Source organism: Euprymna scolopes, chromosome 36, assembly GCF_053919585.1.
Source record: "Euprymna scolopes isolate OS-2025 chromosome 36, ASM5391958v1, whole genome shotgun sequence".
In the NCBI taxonomy this organism is placed as follows: domain Eukaryota; kingdom Metazoa; phylum Mollusca; class Cephalopoda; order Sepiida; family Sepiolidae; genus Euprymna; species Euprymna scolopes.
Window position 1 is genome coordinate 87,099,626 of NC_136517.1, and position 24,786 is coordinate 87,124,411.

The following is a 24,786-nucleotide window of genomic DNA, read 5'->3' on the forward strand; positions in this document are numbered from 1 at the left end:
ATCAATTAGTGGAGTTTATGTTGAATGCATCGTTATGTCATGTTAATTGTAGTAAATATTTCTGATATTCTTTGTTGTTTAAGTTTTCTGAAAACTTCATGTTTCTCTTTCAGCATTTCTGAATTACCGGACCAACTTGGCGCCATCCAGTCATTGACATCGTTAGAAATTAAAAACAACAAGTTACGATATTTACCGGCTTCGCTCGCAAATCGATGGTTCAACACAATCAAAGGTAAACATGACTTTCGCATGTTACGCTCTTGCTTTTTAACATTTTTTTTTTTTCAAGTTCACCCTAAACGAGGATTAATGCGACTGAAACATAAGGAGGCTAACTGTGAATTAGGGGCATTCTAAGTGGGGAGTTGTGCAGCAAGAAGCCTTTTCACATTACATTTAAACTTCTGCATGTTGGTACAGTCAAGGAAACAGGAAGCAGATATGAAATTCCAAAAGTTTAGTAGTTTAAAACTTTGCCTAAAACTTTGTACAGAGGCGACGGATTTTCATGAGATCGGTATTGTTTTGAAGCTCGACCCTTTGGATGACAAATATCGAAAAATTGACCAAAAACATTAATTCTTTCACCCTCAACTGGGCATTTTTTTACAAAGAGGGGTCGCTTTTTTTGCCAATATTTTTGAAAGTCATCCCCTCTTTTCGATCGTCTAGCCTTAATTTAAGCTTACGTCACTTCTGGTTTGGCAATGGGCACAACAGCAAACACGAGTCTGCAACTACCATTTTTAAAAAATTTAATTTTTTTTTCTCAACACACACCTCCAAACACCCCGAGCAACGCCAGGCACCCAGGCTAGTTTATATAGAAGGGGCACCAAAACAAGTACAAGCTTACAACACTGTGATGTGACAGAAACTGGAACTATTAGATTAGAGACTCTTTTTTTTTACCCCCCCCCCTTAGTAGCATTGAATGTTAATGTTTTTTTTTCTTCTTGTTTTTGTTTGCTATGTTTGTTTAATGGAAAATTAACCCTAACACCAGCTGTAAACACGTCATCAGATGCATATAATCAAATTGATACTGGCATAAAGTGCTCTAATGTTTAATGTATAAATATTGTTTAATTCAAGCAAGAAGTTTGCTAAGTGGCAAATACACTAACAGACAATCAGAACTCAGAAAATGGATTTGTCCATTATAATGGAACATTCCAGCTTTAATATGTGACTTGCCCGGGTGTTTGGAGGTGTGTGTGTTGGGTGGGGTAAATAAAATGAAAAAAAAACAAAATAAACTGTCCAGCATTGCCCATGTGGTAAAAGAAAAAAAAAACTTTGGTAGGTAGGTAGGTAAGATTGAGGGATGAAGCTCCGTTTAAGAAGGGAGTGTCTAATTGAATAGCAATTGTCTGATATAAGGGGTTTCTCCCGCATTGATCAAAAGCTGATTGCTATCTGGATATTTCCGGCACAAGTCCAAGAACCACACCTTCACTCCAGATTAGTTTCGCTTTTATACGAAAAAGCTGAACACATGAGGCCAGCCGAAATAGCAAGAATTTCGTAAAAGTTGATGTAAATAAATCTAGACACGATGCGCGTTCGCAAATCGTACATATTATGATCTAGTGGGTATATAAACAGTTCTAATACATATTCCCAAGCCTAGCAGTTCAAGGAAAGAAGCTATTAGAGTAGAAGCCCCCACCCCCTCCCAGCATCTAGGGACCTTTACAGCGAAAGGGGTGGGATTTTGTTGCTAAACGAGTTTGTCGAGAAATTTATTCAACAACTTACAGATTAAATGGTAAGGTAGAAACTATTGAATGCATATAAAATTTGTTTACTCCCTAAAATTGTTATGGCAGATCTCATTTTTCTCCTTTTTTGGGTCAAGGGAGAAAACTTTTCTTTTTTTTTTTTAAAACTCCAAATGAGGCTTGTTGCCACTTGGATGTAAAAGTCTACTATTTGGAATCATGTCTAACCGGGAACTGTGTGGGGTGTTGAGCAGTGAGATGTCTGTTCACATTACATTTAAATTTCTGCAGGTTAGTACAGTCAGGGAAGCAAGAAACAGGAAGGAAATTACAAAGTCTAGCAATATGAGGGAAGAAACTACTACAGCAGAAGGCTTTCCAGCTTCTAGGTGCATCAATAATGAAGGGGTGGGATTTTGTTGCTTGTCGGGTTAGTTGGGAATATGTACGGCGAGGAGGCACAAGTGTTACAAGTTCAACAGAGCATATTCCTTAGAAGTGCTTGTAAAACACGCACAATGATACAACATTTGGAGCCGATATGTATCTAAAACTTTCTTGGTTTAATTAAAAAAAAAAAAAAAAACATGAAAAAGAAAGTTTATATTTGAGATTTGTTGTAAATTTTTTAATTTTTTATTTTTTCTGAATGTTTTTATTTTATTTTTATTTATCATTTTTTTTTTTTTTTTCTTCAGTGTCTGGTAATCCGATGTATCGTTCCACAAGAAAGATTTTTGAAGATTCTCCATCATGCAATAAAAGTAAATTTACTTCCTTGGTTGAATTAACGAATCGGACGATTGCATCAAATGGTTACCAAAATGTGCAATATCTTCCACACTTATACAGAAGTAAGGATTATTATATTTCGGAAATATTTGAGATGAAGATTGATAATTCGGATTATTTGGATTATTCAGACTACTGTTCTCATCTTGTGTGTTATTTTCACAAATAACTTCCGACCTTCTTCGGACACGTTGTGTCGAACTCTTTCTGTCAAACACATGGAATCTGAACACAATTCTGAACGAAACCCTTTATTTAATTCACAAAGGTAACATGCTCTGATTCCGTCATCCATAGCCGGGTAGAAGCATTAAATAAGTTGTAATATTATTCTTAGTATCGCCCGCACTAAGATTGAACCTTAAACCTCCAGAAAACTGTCACTTAGTACTGATTATCTTAGCACCTTTATCTGTTATGCCGTGGATCATTGTGGAATTTTATGTAGATTCCTGAATTCAACAAAATAGACCTGAAAGTGGTCTGAAAAGTTGTAAGTGTCCACAACGAGAACACTAGTCGGAATAATTCAGACAAACTAAATATTATTATTATTAGATGTACTTACAAAAAAAATTTTTTTTTTTTATTTTGCAACCTAATTTATTCATTTGGATTTTGTGATTAATCCCTTCCCCCATTCTCTTTCCAAATCTCATCTATTTAATCTATAAAAGTGACTTTGTCTGTTTGTGGAACGGTCTCTACCAAACTACTGCCAATTTTTGGTCTAAAAATTCGAAATTATATATAGTGGATTTGGACCTGTGGAACAAATTCAATTTAGTCTGTAGCTGGTAAAAATAGCTGCTAAGGGATCAAAATTGAAAAAAAAATTGTCACTCTGCAGGTGTAAGTCAACTTAAAGTGCTCTTGTACGCATGCGCAAATATACATTTATATAAAATATGCATCAAGTGCGCTTGAAAGCCAAATCACAATGTAATATTAGGAAAATAAATAATTATTTTATTTGTTTGAAATTTATAATATTTCAGAGCCAACCTCCATCCTCAGTATGTCGTTTTCTTTTTCTTTTTTTTTTTTTTTCCCCTCTTCCTTGCCACGTCGTAAAGTTGGAGAAAGAAAAGTCTCTGAAATATATTTGACATACTGACAACATACTGAGGATGGAGTATACCTCCGAAATATATTTGTTATAAATTTCAAACAAGTAAAATATTTTTTTATTTTCCTAATATTACGTTGTGATTTGGCTTTCAAGCACACTTGATGCATATTTTATTTTATTCAAATTAAAGTTCTACAAGTATTTTAGTGGTGAATGCTCTAACGAACTGCAATCACCTGTGCTCCCACGACGTGAGCACCCTCGACAAACCCGACAGGCTGCTAAATCCCACCCCCACACTGTAGAGATCCCTAGATGTAAAAGATCTTTCTACTCACGTAGTTTCTTCCCCAGAACCGCTAGACTTTGGAATTCCATTCCAGGTTCCTGCTTCTCCAACAGTACTGACGTGCAGAAGTTCAAGTGTAACATGAACCGACATCTTGCTGCCCAAATCCCTACATAGTACCCCAATAGTTGTTACCCCTGATAGTAGCCCCCTACACCAAAGTGGCAATTTGCCTTGTTTGGGGTGGAAATGTAAAAAAAAAAAAAAAAATCACCGTTTCGATATGGAACTCATACCCTCAACGATACATTTATATGTTAAAGTCGATTCATTTTTAATTATTTCTTATCCGGCACAATCACGTTGACACACTGCTTCTCATTAGATCACCGAAGTTAAGCAATGATGAGTCTGACCAGCACCAGATGGATGACCGTTTGGGAAGGCTTGGCACTGTATGTACCGTGCTGAGTCGTAGAAATTTCCAGGTGTCTGGGGGCATGTTTAACTTGTGAGTGGGGAGATACACCTCCCGAATCAAGACGGAAAGCAACGGGGAAACTACCGTCTTTACTCGTCTTTTCGAGATTACCATGGCCCGACACAGTTAAAACGGCAGGGCCGCTGCATGCATGTATTATGTTTCCGACAATAGCTCAAACGGTAACAAGTAAGGCTGGAGTGCTAAATGTTTTGACTTTGATTTTAGCTGATGGCACCTAGGTCATTTTTTTCTTTTTTGAAATCACTATGTAATAATCAATTGATAATAATAAATACGAAATTACTGGGAAAAATGGTTGGATCACTCTACCACTCCAGAAGGTATCTCACTGCCAATGCAATCCTCTATCTGTATAAAAGCCAGGTATGCCCTAAAATGGAGTAGTGTTGTCACATCTGGGCAGGAGCTGCTTGGCGTGCCCTATCCAACCACAATAGAGTTCAAAACCGGCTCCAAAACCTAGTAGGTGATGCCCTTTTCTCTTCCCTGCAGCATCTTTCCCACAGAAGAAACGTTGTGAGCCTGTCTCTGCTCCATCGTTATTTTCATGGCAAGACTGAACTCCAATCTATGCCCCCACCCCCGTCAAACTTTCGCAAAAAGCACTCAATTAGCTAAAACCACTATCAATAATTTCCCCCACTCTATCTGTGCCTAAATCTAAACAGAGTCCATGAACAAAGCTTCTTTTCCAGAACTGCTCACCTGTGGACCACGTTTCCGCTGACCTGCTTCCTGGTTGAATACAACATAGAAGCATTCAAATCCAATGTAAACAAGTTCTTGTTGAGTCGTCCCCATAAATGATTAAATCCTATTTACACCATTAACGATTACTATACTACCACCATTAACCATTATCCTTGAGTGGCCTTCGGTCTTGATAGAGTGGTGACTTCCAAGTAAAAAAAAAACAAACTAAAAAACCAAAAGGACAGGCTTTTTTTTTTTCACTTTTAATGAACATAAAAAAATCCATTTTTAATATTTTTGGGTCATGGATGCGTCTAGTTTGTATATTTAAAGATGAAAAATTTTTTTTAAAAACCTGCCAAATCACTATCGATTTATGGCATAAATCACTTCTCAAACCATAACATTTTTCAAAGGGCGATAACTCCCTCTTAATGATCTCAAAGGGAGATAATTAAATTATCTTATTAAAATTATTCTCTCTCTTTGAATTGATTACAAGTATGTAAATTAAATAGAAAAATGTTACTTCTGTATATGAACTAACTGGCCGCCTGGCGTTGCCCGGTTGTAAAATATGCTTTAAGTCTGATATTTTAATTCATGCAGATTTTGTATTTATTATTATAGAACAAATTCTCTATTGATTATTATATTGTACCCAATATATAGTAGTAATAAAGACCAATTCGAAAGTGAGCCACAGGTCCAAATACCCTATGTATTAAATTTCAAGTCTATAGACCAAATATTCTGAGAGGAGTTTGGTAAACTTTTTGCGCACACTAACAACTTTTTATATACTTTAACGGTGTCCACGAACTTGCTAATTTTAATACTCAAATTTTTAATCAACCTATATTTTTAATCAACTTTTCATCGTCTATATATTTTAACTTATCGCCGTTTACTGTATATTTTAGTTTTCACTTTTAATTCTCATTTTCGCTCCTTCGCACTTTTGCTTCAACACCTGACGATGATTCATGGACGAATCAAAAGTGCTCGTGACAGCAACAATTACAGAACTTTTCTTAATATTTTTGATACAAAAAAGATTATATGGAAAATCGAAAAATTAAAAAAAGATCATAAAGCAAAGTGTCTCTGTTGCATTTAATAATATTTGTTTGAATATATATATATATATATATATATATATATATATATACTAGCATTTCAGCCCGGCGTTGCCCGGGTATTTGGATGTGTATATTGAGCAAAAAAAAAAAAAAAAAAAAAAAGTGGTAGTAGGAAGGCAGGCGCGAATCTGTACCGCGAAGGAAGAAAAAAAAAAAAAAAACGGGGGGGAAAAAAACCTGGCGTCTTTGCGGTTACGACCACCGCCAAACCTGAAGTGAATTATGTTAACATTTAGGCTAGATAATCGAAAGGAGAGGATAACTTTAAAAAATATCAGCAAAAAAAGTGACACCCAAGTAGAAAAATGGTTTAAGGTGAAGATATTAATGTTTTTAGCCAATTTTTCGATATTTGTCGTATGAAAGGTTGAACTTTAAGACGATACTGATCTTGGTAAAATCAGTCACACCTCTGTCAAAAGTTTTAGGAAGACATGCAAACATACATGCATTTATATATTGCTAGCTCAAATTTTCGACCCAAACCGATGAAAAAACCAGAAATTGAGTAATTTGGTAGAGACTGCAGAGGTCAAATTTTTTTTAACTTTGACCCCTTAACATTTATTGTTTTGGGCTCAAATCAAGTTATTAAGTTAGATCCATGTCCAAGGAACCGATATCTAAAATTTAAATTAGAGTTTTCAAAGGTCAAATCGTTGAACTTTGACCACTTAACATCAAAATTTCTGGCCGAAAACTGATCAAATAGATTTTCCCAAATCTCAGTACCCTGTATATCAAATTTTGAGTCTGTAGACTAAAAATTGACAGTTATTGCGTAGGGAAATGTACACACACACATAGACAGACGCGTTCACTCTCTCTCTCTCTATATATATATATATATATATAAAGTGAACGTGTCTGTCTGTCTGTCTGTGTACATTTCCCTACGCAATAACTGTCAATTTTTAGTCTACAGACTCGAAATTTGATATACAGGGTACTGAGATTTGGGAAAATCGATGTGATCGGTTTTCGGCCAGAAATTTTGCTGTTCAACGATTTGACCTTTGAGAACTCTACCAAACTCCTACAGCAATTTTAGGTCTAAACACTTGAAATTTTAGATATAGGTTCCTTGGACATGGATCTAACTTAATAACTTGATTTGAGCCTAAAACAAATGTTAAGGGGTCATAATAGGGGTCAAAATTAAAAAAAAATTAACCCGAAGCCCTGAGGCAAAGTTTGAAAATAAAATCGGCCAGCCAGAATGAGTTAGTGAAAGATGTTTGAATTTATTTAAGAACCAAATTGACAGGTGTGCGGCCGGAAGTCATCGCGTGTTACGACGATGACGTAGGTTTGTTTGTTATAAGCGAAGTAAAAAAAGAAAACAATGTTAACACTAAGCAGGAAAAAAAAAAAAAAAAAAAAAAAACTAACGTAAGGCAAACGAACGATGAAAACAGAAAAACGAACACGTGAAAAATGGCTTAAATAAGTCTGTTTCGATATTAAAATTTAAAAAATCGAAAAAAAAAAAAAAAAAAAAAAAATCTCACACGATTCAAACCCAAAACGTTTAGATAATGAACCAAACCAACGCGCTAATCAACTGAGCTAAGGCGACGTTCACAAAATTTCTTCGGTTTTTCAACTATTTAAAGTAAATCAGGTCACGACGTCATCTGACTCATGCGTAGAATCGGTCATTGTCACGAGAGGACCGTTTTAGTTGACCCCCCCCCGTTGAAAATTGTCGATTTCGGGGTGAAAAAAATGAATGCTTTTGGCCAATTTTTCGATATTTTTCGAGCAAAGGATGGAGCTTCGATGTGATAACGAGTTTGTGAATTTTTGTTGCGTCTGTCGAAAGTTTTTAGCAGACACCCAAACATACATACATTTTCGCTTTTATATATATATATATAAACACACACAGACGTTCAGCTTTATATTATATATATATACACACACACACACGCAGACGTTCAGCTTTATATATATATACACACACAGACGTTCAGCTTTATATTATAGATATATATATATATATATATATATATACACACACACACACAGAAACTACAAATGCTTTCTGGCCATATGGAAAGTGAAATAGAAAAACAAAACAGATTTTGGAGCACCACATGGAACCATAAAAACTGAAACAGCAAAATTGTAACTTAAATACCCCTCCTCTCATCACCACAAAAAAAAAAAAATGGTGGTGTAGGTATCGACTGGCGCCACATCAAAGTCATGAAAGGTCGAGGATGGAAAGACTGAGAAAGGAAAGCACTAACCAGACTTCCATTGGATGTGTGCACTTGTTACTATTCAAATTCCGGTGAAGACCAATGGTCATTGCCAGTGGCTGTTACAATAACGCAAAGTTATTTACAAAGGTTATCGAAAGGGGTGGAGAATACTAAAAATCTGGGAAGACTTGTCACTCAGACTCCAGGGAACACCACTTTTGTATTTTTTAATGTTTTAAAATATTTATTTTATAGTTTTTGTATTTTTAAATATAATCAAAAAAGAATAAGTAGTAGTTGTGACCCAACGGGTCAATCTTGTTTATATTTTAAAGGTAAAACAAAATTAAGAAAAAAAAAAAAAAAAAAAAAATCGGCCTAAACCACTGCCATACATATATTTGATATCATGCACGTCTGAAAACAATTAATTACTCAAAGGGAAATAACTCTAAAAGGAGGGGAGATAACTCCATTATTAAAAACGCCCGTTTTTGTTAAAATCAATTTTTTCTTTCTCTTCGAAATTGATTAATCGTTTCTTTCTCTTTTCTTTCAATTTCGGAAATAGATGTTCTCCTTGAAGAGAAAGTCTGTGCTGGTTGTAACAGACGGATATTCAACCATTACAGCCGGCGTATCCAGCCGAAACCGTTTGGAGGACAAGTCTATGCAGCTAGCGTTTATTACTGTTCACCTCACCTTCATCGGAAATGTCCCGAGCTACGGAAAGACGTTTGTGACCAATGAATATTTCTCACTTTTATTTTTTTTTTAATGTTTTGTTTTTGCATTTGAGAATGGTGGTACCAAAAGTTTTATTTTTTTTATTTTGTTTGGAAAATGGATAAGAGTAAATATTTTGACGACCAGGGAAAGAGTCAATTAGGCATGATGTATGGAAATGAAACCTAACCAGTGAGAGTTGAGGATATGCGTTGCATGGAGAGAAAATGCTATAAGAATAATATGTTGAATGTGTAATGTGAATTTTAAAGATGACATCGTCCTGAGGAAGATTAAATTTTGAAAGTATAGGGAGTTGTGGGCAGAATATGAAACTTCAATAACACAACGCGTAGACAAGGGGTTGGCAACCTCTGACTAGTGGGCCAAATCTAGCCTTTAAGTGAATTTTATTTGGCCCGCCACCTTATTCCATTTGTAAAATAAGTGATATCATTTAAATATAATCATTTTACATTTAATACAAGCAGAAATACCTGATGATGCCCGGGATTGAATGATGATTAACTAATGTTTTACACTCCCATATTTTTATCGTGATAGAGATCTGTGAAATCACCTATTTTTCAATCAAATCAATTGATTGCCTGCTCTAGTTGGGGACCCATCGTGGTGCAACCAGAGAAAGCTTCACTTGCCTCTTTGCAGTGATGAAGTTCACAATACATTGTAGTCTACATTGCACTGTAGAGAACCTACTGTTGCTTTTATAAACAATATGTATAATGGCTTGAATTAAAGTTTAAAATACAAAAGTCAAGTACGATCGTTCAGTTGTGCTCAAAACGGAAGCATTCGTCTTAAAAACGCCCCTGTTGTATCAAAGAACCTACTGTTGATTTTATATGTTGGGCCTTTCGATTTGTGTGGTAATAAAACTTCTCAAATGCACTTGTGATGTTAAGCTATGTAAGGTGTTAACTTCGATCAAAATCGCTTGTTCTTTATTTCATCGGATTATCTTAATCATTGGTACTTATCAAAGACATTCCTATACAAAACCTATCTAAGAACATTGCTGGGCACATAAAGTACCTTCATGTGAAATTTCAGAAAAATCTGTCTGTTTTTGAGTCCATACACACAGGCAGAGACAGACAGACAGACAAAATTGCTTTTATATAATAGTATAGATAGATCTGTTTTCTTCTGATGCACAAAAAATTTGCATATTTAATAAGATTGTTTTTACCCATGACAATTTAGCCAAAGCTTTTTGGCCCTCACACTCCGAAAGGTTGCCAACCTCTGTTCTAGATGGAGGCAATTTAAATTTTTGTTCCAATCAGTTCCCCTTTTTGGGAAGCTGGATTTCCTGCCCATGAACAACTGACCTTGTGCCTAACATTGCTTCCCGTGGACAGGCAAGTTGATAGGAACAACCACAATGAGAATTATAGTCCAAATAATAATGTACGCTTGGTTGCTGTTCCAGAGTCTTAAAACGCATCCATTTTCCAGACAAAACAGAAAGAAAAAAACATTTTCTCTCTCTTTGTTTTTTAATTGAAAACATTGCATATTTTCAATATCACATGTATATCCGATTGTATATTTTATTATATGTATATATTTGAACTTTAACTTGAAACCAAAGTCATTCAATGAACTGGAGGGGAGTAGGGCTGTGATATATGAGGGTCTTTTATCATTCTGTCTGACTGTCATTTCTCCTCGCCGCATTTCATGAGTGTCCATCGATTGTCTTGTCTGTTTAATCATGACACACAAAATGTTTGCATGCAAGAAAGACTGAAGACGATGTTTGCTGGGTTTTCTTCAAGGTTTCATTCGGAGAGAGAGAGAAAGAGACTGTTATCTTAGCTAATTTTTCACTTCTTACACTTTTTAACTTAACAAAATGAGTGGTGCAGATGGACAGACATCAAAGTAATATTCAACTTAGATTATTCTATATTATTGGCCATGCCACGTTTGCATGACTTCAGAGAGACTGATCTGAAAAACCTCAGTTTTTCTGTCTGCTCAAAAACATGACACCATTGTTCATTTTCTCTCTCTGTTTTGTCTGTGCATATGTTTGCCCTGTGCCCTCACTTTACGTCATCCGCCTGTTACTCCACCTTCAGAATGATTCTGTTTTACGGATCTGTTATCATTGTGCACTCAGTGTGACCCTTGTTAAAATTCACGCTAGTTAACTTAATCATCATTGGTGTAGGGTCCACGGCGTGTATGCAATGCAGTGAAACCTAGCCAGTGAGAGTTGAGGACATGCATTGCATGAAGAAGATGGATGTTAGATGCGAGTTTTAATGAGAAGCTTAGATCTGATGACTTCAGAGGAAGATTAAATCTGAACACAAAAAGGAGATGAGAAAGAGGGAGGAATAAAAACCTAGCCAGAGATAGGTTAGTTTGAAAGTCAGCTTTTTAAAATCCGTCCAACACCTGCCAGGATGTAAAACATGTTTGAGTGAATATTAGCTGTGTACGAAAACTTATTTTTATGCATCATCTGAAAAGATGAAAGAAGCCTTATTTAAAGAAATACAAAATAGTTCACACATTGGTTCTTCTTGAGAAAGAAAAAAAAATATGTATATGTATTCGTGATGAAACAAAAACATTATATTCCAAAAATCATGGTAAGTGATCCAGTAGTTTAATTTTTTAAATAAGAAAATCAAATTTTGAGTTAGCAAAAGGTCTGTCTTACCTGCTAATTTAGGACACTTTCTCATAACCCCCCCCCCCAAAAAAAAACAAGGGATATAATTCAACAATTTTAAACTTGCGAGATAATGTAATGCCTAAAATTCCCATTAATCGCTTAAAAATGATTTTCTGGCGCTTCTAAATTATTGGGATGAGATTTCATAGTCGATAAATGGAGTTTTCAGATAAAAAAACAATGGTTTCAACTGATTTTTTTGTCAATTCTAATAAGTTACAATGTAAAATTCAATACTATGATTTTCAAAATTTCGTCCCAATAGTGTCGAAGCGCCGATTTTTTTTTAATAAAGATAGAACTACTTGATTAATTTATGCGATTTTTTGGATATCTTTGTTTCTTCACAAATATGTACATCTTACAAATTTTTCTTTATCTTTGTTTTTTAATACAAGAGAGGAGGTGTTATGGACACCCATATATTACAACAGATTACAATGGTTGCCCCTAACATACATCAGTGGTCATATTGATACTGATCCATTAATGATGATAAAAGGTTTGATATACCGTCAAACAGATAAATCATTCAGTTAATCGTTTACAAAAACTATTGAGTTTCAGTACAAAAGGGTTGATATGTCATAAAGAAAAAAAATGCAAATTAAACGGATATCATCTAAACCTCTATTACGATGCCAGTGGCTGAAAAACATCTTTCTTGACATTAGGTGTTTATGCTTTGATAATAAATTTATTGTTTGCAGTTTTTGTATCGACAAGATGGAATATACATGTGTCCATTGATTTGGAGTACATTTAAAAAAAAACAAAAAAACAAAAAAAAACAGTATTATAAAAAAAATAACATTTTTCAGTATTAAATTTTTTTTTTTTAAGTAAAAGAAAAGAATATTAAAAAAAAATGTATATTTTTATATATAAAAAAAAACCCTAGTTTATTTAAAACAAATCTATTACTTTAACCTGTTCGCGTGTCTGTTCTATCTTTATTTTTTATTCTTTACAAAGACTACTTGGCTGATCTGTCTGAAATTTTGTATGTACCATTTTTATGATAAGGTGCAGTGGATTAAGTATTATGGTATCTGTTCTCTGCACATTAATGGTTAGTCATCACGATATCACATTTACTTGAATTTTTCGTGGAAACTACTAGGTTGATCTGTCTGAAATTTTGTATGGAACTTTGATATGGTGCAGCAAACTGAGTATTATGGTATCCATTCTATACGTATGCATATCTAAGTCAACCAATAATAACGTTTGCTTACAATGAGCTAAACTGTCTCGTGATCAATATTTATTTACGATTTGAATCTGTGGAAATTCCATGGTATTATTATTTCCTCTTCATCGGCGCTGCCTTTTTTTTTTTTTCATTGTCAAGTTCGAAAGATTTTTGCTTTTCATGGACAAAACTATTTTTGTACAGAAAAGTAATTATTGAAGACATGTTTTCGTAATATTTTCCCCAAGGTGTATTTAGTGCATTTTATGTGCTAAAAAAAAAAAAAAAAGTCTTTAAAACAAATATTAATTCCTTGAAATGTAAGGCTTGAAAAAGAAAAGAAAATTTTTTTACTTTGGTTTTAAATAGTGATGGGACGATTACAATATTTTTTTCTGATTCCAATGCAATTACCAATTCCAATTCTAAAAAAAAAAAAAAATAAATAAAAATTTATTTTTTGTATTTTGGTGATAGGAGAGAATGATATTGCGGAAAATCCTCATCTAATATATAAACGGCTGTCTGTCTTCCCACCTTTACCATTAACTGGTCCCCCTTATGTTAGGCTTGAAACCGACGGTACCAATGTTTTTCTGACCATCCGTACAGTTTTTATATATATATATATATATAAAAAGAACATTACAAGATTGCTGACATTTATTAAAGGTGTTTCTAGAAATATTTTGTTTAATTTTTTATTTTTAAACAATTATAGAGAACATTACAATGTTGCATGATTTATGACATTTTATTAAATGTGTTTCAAACAATATTTTGTTAACTTTTCGATGTTTGTACGTGGTAGCATTTTGGGAATTTTTAATACAATTTATTTCAACATGGGGTAGATTGTTCTTATTCTCTTGTCCAGGGAGACAGAAGAATTCACAGTTATGGTATAGAGTTGTCATTTGTTAAAATCAGAAAAATGGAAATTCAATAAAAATATTGAAACAATGGGTTGGGTATTATTGGAATATAAATAAAAATTTCATGGTTGAGGGTGGGTGGGGGTATGCCATCAACTGAAATAATTTAATAATATAACTTGTCCGGTGGATTTTATAATTGCATCATATGGACATGCCGTGTCATCTGTGTGTGTGTATATTAAGAGCTTATTTGTGGTACAGAATTTACAAATGACAGAAAAAATAATTTTTTTGGACCCTAGACGTCTTTCGCCATCCTCATCAGGGGCATACATACGTTAATCCATTTTATTTTATCCTTTCCCTTTTCCCTGTACATATATTTTATTATAATTGTAAAAAAGTCGTTCTCACTTTTTCATTAATTTTAATTTCTTCCCCATATTTTCTTTTTTAAAAAAGATAAAAAATGCCATCGTTTGCCCCTGATGAGGATGGCTAAAGACGTCTAGGGTCCAAAACAATTCTTTTTTCTGTCATTTATATATATATATATATATATATATAAGTTGGGATGATTATTTGTATTTGGTAATCAGAATTTTTGGGGAGAATTGGTATCAGAAAATTTTGTACCTATTTTACGATGTCAAAACTGATTCCTTTAAATATATATTTTTTTTTATTTTGTTCAAAACAAAGTCTTTCACGGTTGGTAGTAGCAATAAATATATATATATTGATTTTAAACTACCAATAAAACTAAAACTTTCTCAGACATGCAGGCCTGAGGAACTCTTATATTTTTCTGCTTTCCAACTGACTACAATATGGCTGTCTTCAAGTCCAATGTAAACAAGTTCTTGATGAGCCATTTCTTAAATAATCCAATTTACCCAATTCCCACTACTAACAATTTTTTGATTGATTTTCGATACTTATCAGATGCATTTCGATACAAAATCTATCTAAGAATACCCCCAGACACATCAAGTACCTTTGTCTGAAAAAAAAAGAAAAAAAAAAATCAGCCCAGCCGTTTCTAAGTTCATAGGGAACAAATTCAGTTTCTTTTCTATAATAATAGAGATATGGTTCACGTTTATTCCGTTTTATTTGGTTTCCAAAAATTTCAAACTGATATGGTTCATATTTTACTTTCTTTGAATGTAACATTTGCCAACGTATTCGAAAATAGAAACTCAAATAATAATCCTCAACTCTGCCCAATTTTGCAACGTTTTTTTTATTTTTAGTATTATTCCGATTATTTTGAAAAATGAAAATTTTTTAAAAAAGATTTTAAAAGGTTTTCTTATATTGATGTGACTTTTTTTTCTTTCTGTGAGTAAAATCCTAATTTTTTAAATTTATTTACAGACATTTTTTTAGAATGGAAAACTGAACAAATGAAATAATTATTTTTGTTTCTGTCGATATTTTTCATTCCTAAATTGAGGTTATCAGTTATTCTCCATCAACCCTACCCATCTTCTATTTTTCACCTTTTCACATTACTCACTCTCTTTTCCAGACCAGAAAAAGAAAAAAAGAAAAATAACAAAAACAAAAAGAAAGAAAAAAAAAAGAGGGTGCATATACAGTATGGGGGCACATAAAAATCACATTCCAAATAAAAATTCTTTGATATACTAATGTATCAGGCAGACATAAATATTCTCACCAAAAATTATGGAAAATTATCAAGTAGAGTTTTAATCTATAATATAAATCTCACCTGTCTGTTTAAATGTATGTATGTCTCGCAAAACTTTTCGACAGAGGCGATGGATTTTCACGAGATCGGTATCGTTTTGAAGCTTGGCCCTTCGGATGACAAATATCGAAAAATTGGCCCAAAACATTAATTCCTTCACTCTCAACTGGGGCACTTTTCTACAAGGAGAGGTCACTTTTTCACCAATATTTTTGAAAGTCATTGCCGCTTTTCGATTGACTAGCCTTAATTTTAACCTACATCACTTCCAGTTTGGCAATGGCCGCAACGGCTACTGCGTTACGTTTTTTTTTTTATTCACTTTCTTTTCCTCTTTTGCGGTACGGGTTCGAACCTACTTACGACCACTTTTTTTTTTTGGCTTAATCAACACTCTTACACACACCTCCACTTTCTTTTCCGCCTTCGCATCACTACCTGCCTACTAAAACTTTTTTCTTTTTTTTTTTGCCCAACACACACCTACAAACACCCGGGCAATGCCAGGCACCTTGGCTATTGTATTTTGCCACTCTACCATTGATAACAATGAAAATACCCATGAATCAGGGGAAGACAAATCAAGACTGTTATTTAACAAAATAATAGCAGATCGGCAAAATATGAAAAATGATTTTTTTTTTTTTTTTTTTTTTACTTACAGATCTATTCGCGTTTCCTGGGGCAAAAGTGTCACCTACTTCTATTAACACTTCTATTTCTCTAATACATCTATCTTTCTGTCCGCAACACACTTTTTGTCACCCAGCCCATTCCTTTCTAGCCACACACACACTTTCATATTATAGATTCCTTAACAGTGCTTGTCTGCTCTATATTTCAGAAACATCTTATATATATATATATAAAGGGCAAGATGTGTGTGTGTGTGTCTTGCAAAAACTTTCGATAGACACGATGGAACGTGACAAAACCAGTATCGTTTGAAACCGCAATCTTTTGGACAACAAATTTTAAAAAAAAACTGGCCAAAAACATAAATTCCTTTACCCTCAACCAGGCAGTTTTCTACAAGGAAGGGTTGCTTTTTTCGACGATACTTTCGCAAGTCATCGTCTCCTTTTGATTGACTAGCCTTAATTTCAATGTTTGCGACTTTCGGTTTTGCCATGGAGACATTGGCTAAAACATTAGGTTTTTTTTTTTTTTTTTTAACCTTCTTTTTCTTCTTCATGTTATGGGTTCAGGCCTGCCTGCCTACTACCACTTTTTTTTTTTTTTTACGCATCTCTTCACCCAAACTGCCTACTGTTGTCCCTCCCAGTACTACTTTTTTTTTTTTTTTTTTTACGCATCTCTTCACCCAAACTGCCTACTGTTGTCCCTCCCACTACTACTTTTTTCAGGGTTCCTTACTACACCACCTCGACACACCCAGGCAACGTTGGGTATCCCCGCTAGTTAACTCTAAAACAAGCCACAAAATTAAGTTTCTCTGTAAATTTTAAAGTTAAACTGTAGAAATCCCAAACAAAATTTTTTTATCATCATTCTCACGATGTTTCGGCTGATGTGACCTTCACATGCAACGGAGAAAAGGGTTGCGTAATAATAAGTTCTAAATGACAGTCTACGAGGTTGAAGGTTTGGTCTTCAGTTCAAGCAATACTAAAAATATACTTATTCGTGACTGACTGGACAAGAACACTCAACAACTATTTAAAATTCTGCATAAATATAGCCATTTTTTTTTTTTTTTGCAAACTAGTACATAATAACACTGATCCAGTTGAACCCCAGAGAATGAATATTTTTTTTTCGAAATTTTAGAAATTATTCATTTAGTGCAGTGCCAATAAAGAGAATACCAACTTTGTGGTTGTTTGTTTTATAGTTTTTGACTTTTAGCTGTACATACAAACAAAAACACATTTGTCTTTTAGAAAACAGACTAGCAGGCTGCCTGGCATTGCTCGGTTGTAAAATATGCGTAAATATTATATTTTAATTCATGCAGGTTTCTTATTATAATGAATTTGCTGTTGATTGTTACCCAATATATAGTTATGATTTCAAAAGTTAGTCAGAGAAAAGCGGTCGGTCGGTTCACAACTTTTTAAAACTTTTTATATCACATATAAATCGTAATATCTCAGAGTTAACAACGAAGCTCGCCTGTCTATTTAATTTGCTCGATTTCGGGAAGATATATATTCAATATTTGTCGCTCGCCGCATGTGGGTTAGTCTTTTTCCAATAACATCTTGGGGGGGGGGGGAGCGTTCAGCAGTAAATAAACTCCCGCAGTCAAACTTGACCACATTAACTCATTAAAATGAGCACCTGCTAAATCCAAGTAATTAAATAAATTCAAACGTGTTTTCGTAAGCATGTCGCGGTAGGGCAATGGTTAACGTCGCACGTTTTTTTTTTTCACAACTTTGCCTCAACGGTTCGGGTTCGATCCTCATACTTAATTTTTTTTTTAACCCCCCACACACCTCCAAACACCCAGGCAACGCCGGGTACCCCTCGCTAGTCTACTAGAATTGAAACTGGCACTCCGGTCTTAATTGTTATTTATCTCTCCAGCGTCCTTACCATCTGAACTATGGACAGACGCATACAAAAGGTTAAAAATAAAGAGACTTTGATCCGTCAGGTTTTTATTCAACTTAGCCTGCCAATATTAACTGTTTTTTTTTTTTTTTTTTTTTTTTTTATATAATTTTTCAATTTTGACTCCTTAGCAGCAATTTTTGCTGGCTGAAAACCAAATTGAAAGTGTGCTACCACTTCAAATACCCTATATATCAAATTTTAACTCTGTATACCAAATATTCATAGAGGAGTTTGGTTGAGACTTTTCACAAACCGACAAGGTCACTTCACTACTATATATAGTAACTTACTTCCTAGCTCTACCTACGTATTGAGCACTGTTGAAGTAAATACTTAAAGTTTATGCATAAATCTATACTTTCGTATATTAATTTATGTGGTGAAATGAAATAGCCATATATATATAGTCTTGAGACAATGAATCGGGAATCAGCAAAAAAAAAAAAAAAAAAAATCGAAAGATTTGTGGGTATCAGAATCTGAAAAATTGATGTGTATTTTCCAATGCCAAAACGATTCTTTTGTCTTTTTTATTTTATTTTGTTTCAAATAAAATCTTCCATTGCTGGTATTATTGATGAATTAATAAATATTCATTGATTTTAAAATACCAGTAAAAACTAAAATCGATAGATCATCCTCCACAAATGTATTTTTGACATTTAGGAAAATATCTGCATATTTAACGCGTTTTTATGAAAATACGGGGAAAATAACAATCTTATAGCTAAATAATTAGAGATTTATAAATAATCGGAATTGGGAATTTAGCACAGAATCAGTAAAAATATTGAAATCATCCCGTCACTAATGTATATATATTTTTTGTCTTAAAACGTTCTCATCTTAAATTCTATGCAATTATGCATAATGTAGAAACTATGCATAAATAGATTTCAGCGTAATAGTTGAACGAAACCAAACATCTAAAAAGAAACCATAAAACTAATTAAGTAATGCTTGTTTTTCAAAGAAATATGAAAATTAGTTAACATTCATGTAGTTGCTTGCATATCCATGACTGTGTATATTAAGTTTGTTTTAATAAGTTTTTAGTTGTTAAATAGAAAAAGATCAACTTTATCTGTGTATAGATTAAACTTCTACTTGATAAGTTTTTCTTAATTTTTGGTGAAGATACTTATTTTTCCCAGATATGTAAGTATATCAAGGAGTTTTTACTTGGAATGCGATTTTTATCTGTGTCCTATACTGTATAAGCACCAAAAGAAAAAAAAAAAATGTATATTTATTTGAAAATAAAAATTATTTTTAACGATTCGTACAGATTGAAAAAAAAAATATTTTTGATGTATTTAAATTTATAAATTTTCACAAAAATATTAACTCTAAAAAACAAGCCACAAAATGAAGTTTTTCCATAAATTTTAAAGTTAAACTACAGAAACTTCAAACAATTCTTTTTGGTTGTCATTGTCTCAAAAATAAATAAATAAATAAAATTAAAAACAAATAATTAATCCAAATTAAAATATTTTTTCTTGAGAAGAGGATTAATAAAGAAACCGCAAACAATTGTTTTTTCATTGTCTTAAAAAAAAAAAAAATAAATAAATAAAATAAAATAATCAATCCAAATTAACAAAAAAAAAATGTTTTTTGTTAATTTGGATTTTTGAAATGAGAATTAATAATTTGGACTATTTTTCTCATCCTGAATGTTATTCTACCGTTTTGGCTGATGTAACCATGTTACCGTGGCACAAGTGTTAAGTTATAATAATTTCTAAATGACAGTCTACTCGTGGTTAAAGGCTGAATTTTCAGTACAGGCAATACTAAGAATATAATTGAAAACTAGCAGAACCTGTGGAAATTCCACGATAGTTGAAAATTTTTAAAACCCATAAATAAAATAAAAAACAACCAAAAAAACAAATAACGAATTTAAAACAATTTTTTAGCAAATTTTTTTAACCTTTTAAAACTAAAAAGAATTAATTTAAAAAAATTTACTTTTTTTTTTTTCACTGAAAACTCAACACGTTTTCTTCTGATTTTTTTTTTATATAAAATTATAAAGGAACAGATGTAAATTATCTTGCATTTTTTTTTTTACAAAAATTTTAAAAAGAAACTATAATAAAAAAACAAATTTAGTCTTCTCTAAACATGACCTTTTTTTTAATTATAAAATAAAATAGCCAATTGGAAACCGTAAACAGACAGTCATGTTTTATTTTGAAAATTTTTGGAGAGGAAATAGTTTTAATGATTTTTAACTGATAAAAAGTGACTGTAAAGCGAGGTAATTCGTTTATCATTAATTAATGTTTGCGATAATGTTGTGTTTTTGTGTGACACTGGATGTATGGATAAGTAAATTCATATTTAGATTACTTAAAAATTCTACCTGATCGTGTCTGACTGAACAAGAACAATCTGCCCCAGTTTGAAATTCCATCTAGATTTCTTAGTATGATAAGAGGTACCAGAAGACTGTTGGAAGTTTCTGAGAATAATGTCTAACATGAAAACAGTAGTTTGAATAATCCAAAAAATTATTTTTTAATTAACAAAACAAAGATGGGTGATTGTACAGTATAGTTAAGAAGAAAAGAAAAAATATCAAATAACTGTTTTAAGACCTAGAAAATTCATCTGTACAATTTTTACTTGATATTAAGCTGTATAAGGGTGTTAACTTTGATGAAAATTGGGCTTCCTTTTATCAATGATCAATTTTCAATACTTATCTGAGGCATTCCAATACAAAACCTATCTAAGAAAACCCCAGAAACATCAAAAACTTGAGTGAAATTTCATAAAATCAGCCCAGCCATTTTGGAGTCCATAGGGAACAAACCTTACATGCGCACACACACACACACACACACACACAAAATGCCTTATATGTACAAGTAGATATATACCTATCTACTATTATATAAAACGAACTTTGTCCGTATGTGTGCGAGTTCATTCCCTATAGACTCTGAAATGGCCGAGCAGATTTTCATAAAAATTACGTAAGGTCTTGGCTGACTGAACGAGAACAATCTACCCCCCTCCCACATATCAGCGTATTAATTTTTCGATTTTGACCCTTTAGCATTCCTTTCTTCCAGATGAAAACCAATTAAAAAGTTTTTCACGTGTCTGAATACCCTATATACCAAATTTTAAGTCTTCACACACACACACACACACACACATATTCTCACTTTTCTAGATATAATAGGTTATTATTATCTCCTAAAATTCATGACAAGGTCTCAGCAAAATTGATGGTTATGACCGAAACCGCACTTGCTTGGCTAAGTAAAAGTCACTATAACAAACGCATAGATAATAGATCGACAAAAAGTAAACCCATGAAATTATACAGGTAAGATTCTTTTTTTTTTTTTTTTGCATTTGGTAACAGTTATGTTTTGCATTCTTTTTCTTGTTAACTAAACTGCACAATCGGCCAAAAATGTTTGTTTTTTTCTTTCTTGGGAAAGTGTGAGGATAAATAAATTAATAAATTCATAACAAAACCAACAAAACTTAATGACAGTTCAATTCGAAAGAAAAAAAGAAAGCAAAATAATGAAACTATTTATTTGAAAAAAAAAAAAAAAAAAAAAAAAAAAAAAAAAACAACAAAAAAAATTAAGTCATGAGTCATCATTTTTTCTTAAGATGTTTTTGTGGCTTTAAATTATTCTTTATATTTCCCCTTCCTCCTCCTCCTCCTCCTCTTCACACTCAATCCCAAATGAAAATTTCATTGGAATTTCCCCTTTGAATTTTGTAAAAAAGGGACATTTTTTAGGTGTGCCTTGTCACTTGTTATTGTTTTCAGCTTTTTTTCTTTTAAGGGGGGGGGTTAATAAAGAAAACTGATTCTTCAAATTGTTTTTTTCATGTTTTTTTTTTTAATTTAATAAAAAGATTTGTTCGTGTCCAGAATTGCCTATATTGAAAAAAAAAAACAAAAAACAAAACTAACTACAAAAACCTTTTCAACCATCGATCGCCATGACAAATAACACTATTTGAAAGCTCATCCTTCAAACTCCTTGGTTTAACATTCTAAGGCAACATGAATTGGAACAAACATATAGAAGACATTGCCAAGGCTGCTGCAAAGAATATGGGCTCCCTCTACCGTGCTAGAAAATGACTCACATTAGATTGTATCTTAAATTCCTACAAATTCACCATTCGCCATGCATGAAGTATTGCTGGTACATCTACCACCAGTCTTTCATTCTTAGACAAAGTTTAAAAGAATTCAAAATCTAATACGTCCAGTACTGTCGACCAAGCTCTAACCTCTGTCCCATCGCTGCAATGTTGCATCCCTGTGCATGTTTTATTTTAATGGAATGTGTTTTGGCGAACCTAAGGCACTTGTACACCCTTGATGTCTCGAGACACAGGAATGGGTATGTTTGATCTGGCATAATGATGATTCATTAAAATTGTGGGGTCTGCGTACGCGCCTAGTCCACAAAGTATGGAAATAAAAAATGTAAAAATTAAAAAAAAAAAAAAACGTTTGCAAGTATTTTTGATATAGATGTATATAAGAATACTGTGATAAGTATGTTTCAACTTAAATAGGGATGGTATAATAAAATTGTGGGGTCTGCGTTCGCGCCTGGCCTCCATAGAATGGAAATAGGCACAAACTTTAATAAAGACTTTTCATATCTATCTGCGTAAGTATACTTTTCAGTGTGAACAGGTATGGTTTAATAAATTATGGGGTTTATCTATTTTATTTTTCATCATATTTTGCCTTGGTTTTGATACCCCCAAATTCGAAGCTATCTCTTTACAACCCTTCCTTTTCATAACCTATCATGCTTTCATAAATCAGAGTCCATTTTCTGTAGGCTGTTTTTGAACCCAGTCAACGACAGGTACTTTTGCTAGTAAGTCTCTCATATATATATATATATATATATATATATATGAGAGAGAGAGAGACTTGCTCTGGATGAATGAAATAATGGTGGGATCTTTCTATCGATCCAGTAGATATCTCACTGCTGATGCTATTCTCTATCTATATAAGAGCCAGGTACGTCCAAGGATGGAATACTGTTGCCACATCTGGGCAGGAGCTGCTAGAAAGGACTTGTCCTGCCTTGATAGAGTTCAAAATAGACTTCGTAGCCTCGTAGGAGATGTCCTTTTCTCCTCCTTGCAACCTCTATCTCACAGAAGAGATGTTGCAAGTTTGTCTCTGATGTATCGTTATTTTCATGGAAAGTGTTCAACTGAGCTTCAATCTATGGTCCCCCCTCGCCAAACTTTCACAAGAAACACTCGTCTAGCTGTAAACACTATCAATAATTTCCCCCACTCTTTATCTGTGCCTAAACCTAAACGTAGATTCCATGAACAAAGCTTCTTTCTTAGAACTGCACGCCTGTGGAATTGTCTTCCGTTTTCCTGCTTTCCGGCTGACTACAATATGGTTGTGTTCAAGTCTAAAGTAAATAAGTTCTTGATGAGCCATTCCATATAAGTTATTAAATTTACCAAATTTTCATTACTAATGATTACTATATTGACCAATTTCTACTGTACACTCTTTAACCCTTATCCTTGAGTGGCCTCTGGGCCTTGATAATGTGGTGATGCCTTTGTAAAAAAAAAAAAAAAACGCCAGTACAAATATTTGAAAATATATTTTCGTATTTGTACTGGTGTTTTTTTTTTTTTTTTTATTTCATTCATCCAGAGGAAGTCTTCCAGTAAAGACGAAACATTGATGAACACAGAACTTGGTTTGTTCCTCTTTTTTTTTTTTTTTTTTTTTTTTTTTTAATCTCTTTTCGTTGGAAAACTATTTTCAATATTCTCATCACATTACATATATATTTTTACTAAGGTAGGGGGGGGTCACCGCTTATCAAGGCCCAAAGGCCATTCAAGGATAAGGGTTATTGAATGTAAGGTGTAGCAATCCTTAATGATGTAAATTGGGTGGAATTTTTTTATGAGGACGGTTTAACAAGAACTTGTTTACGTTAGATTTGAAGGCTATGTTGTATTCAGCCAGGAGGCATGCCAGCGGAACAATGTTCCAAAGGCGGACAGTTCTGGGAAAGAAGCTCCGTTTATGGAATCTGCGTCTACATTTAGGCACAGATAGAGAGTGGGGAAATCACATATAGATGCCGTGATGCTTTTTACTCTGTGTGTGTGTGTGTATATATATATATATATGAGAGAGAGACACACACACACACACACACACACACACACACAGACTTCATTTGGATGAATAAAATAAAGAAAGCAAAACACCAGTACAAATATTTTAAAATAGATTTCACAGCTGTCCTGGTTTTTCTCGGAAACAGCTACATAGTAGACAGCTGATGATTCCTATTTTCTATTTAAAGATTTCAGTTAAGTTTTTTTTTTTTTCTTTTTTTCATCCTTGTATAGTTGAATTCTGTTTTGTCATTGTAGACTTTTTTAAGAAGTCGGCTTATGCAAGTGCTAAGTCTGCGATAGGTTAAATTTATTTATTTTTTTTCTGAGAATTTAAACTGCATTCTTTTTTTTCTTT

The 24,786-nt window shown here is 33.2% G+C and overlaps 1 protein-coding gene and 1 long non-coding RNA gene across 8 annotated transcripts in view; one reads left to right on the plus strand and one right to left on the minus strand.

The window, feature by feature from the left end:
* LOC145260670 (uncharacterized) overlaps positions 1 to 20,269 on the plus strand; it is a 98,716-nt gene extending 78,447 nt beyond the window's left edge. For all 3 annotated transcript variants that reach the window (XM_080119027.1, XM_080119029.1, XM_080119028.1), the window contains exons 12-14: positions 114 to 235; positions 2,426 to 2,581; positions 9,002 to 20,269. In XM_080119027.1, the coding sequence (XP_079975153.1) occupies positions 114 to 235; positions 2,426 to 2,581; positions 9,002 to 9,180 (457 nt within the window). In that variant the 3' untranslated portion in view covers positions 9,181 to 20,269. The remainder of the gene's footprint in view (positions 1 to 113; positions 236 to 2,425; positions 2,582 to 9,001) is intronic.
* Positions 1 to 24,786, minus strand: part of LOC145260672 (uncharacterized) — a 98,874-nt gene that overhangs the window by 61,253 nt on the left and 12,835 nt on the right. The gene's annotated exons all lie outside the window — the stretch shown is intronic.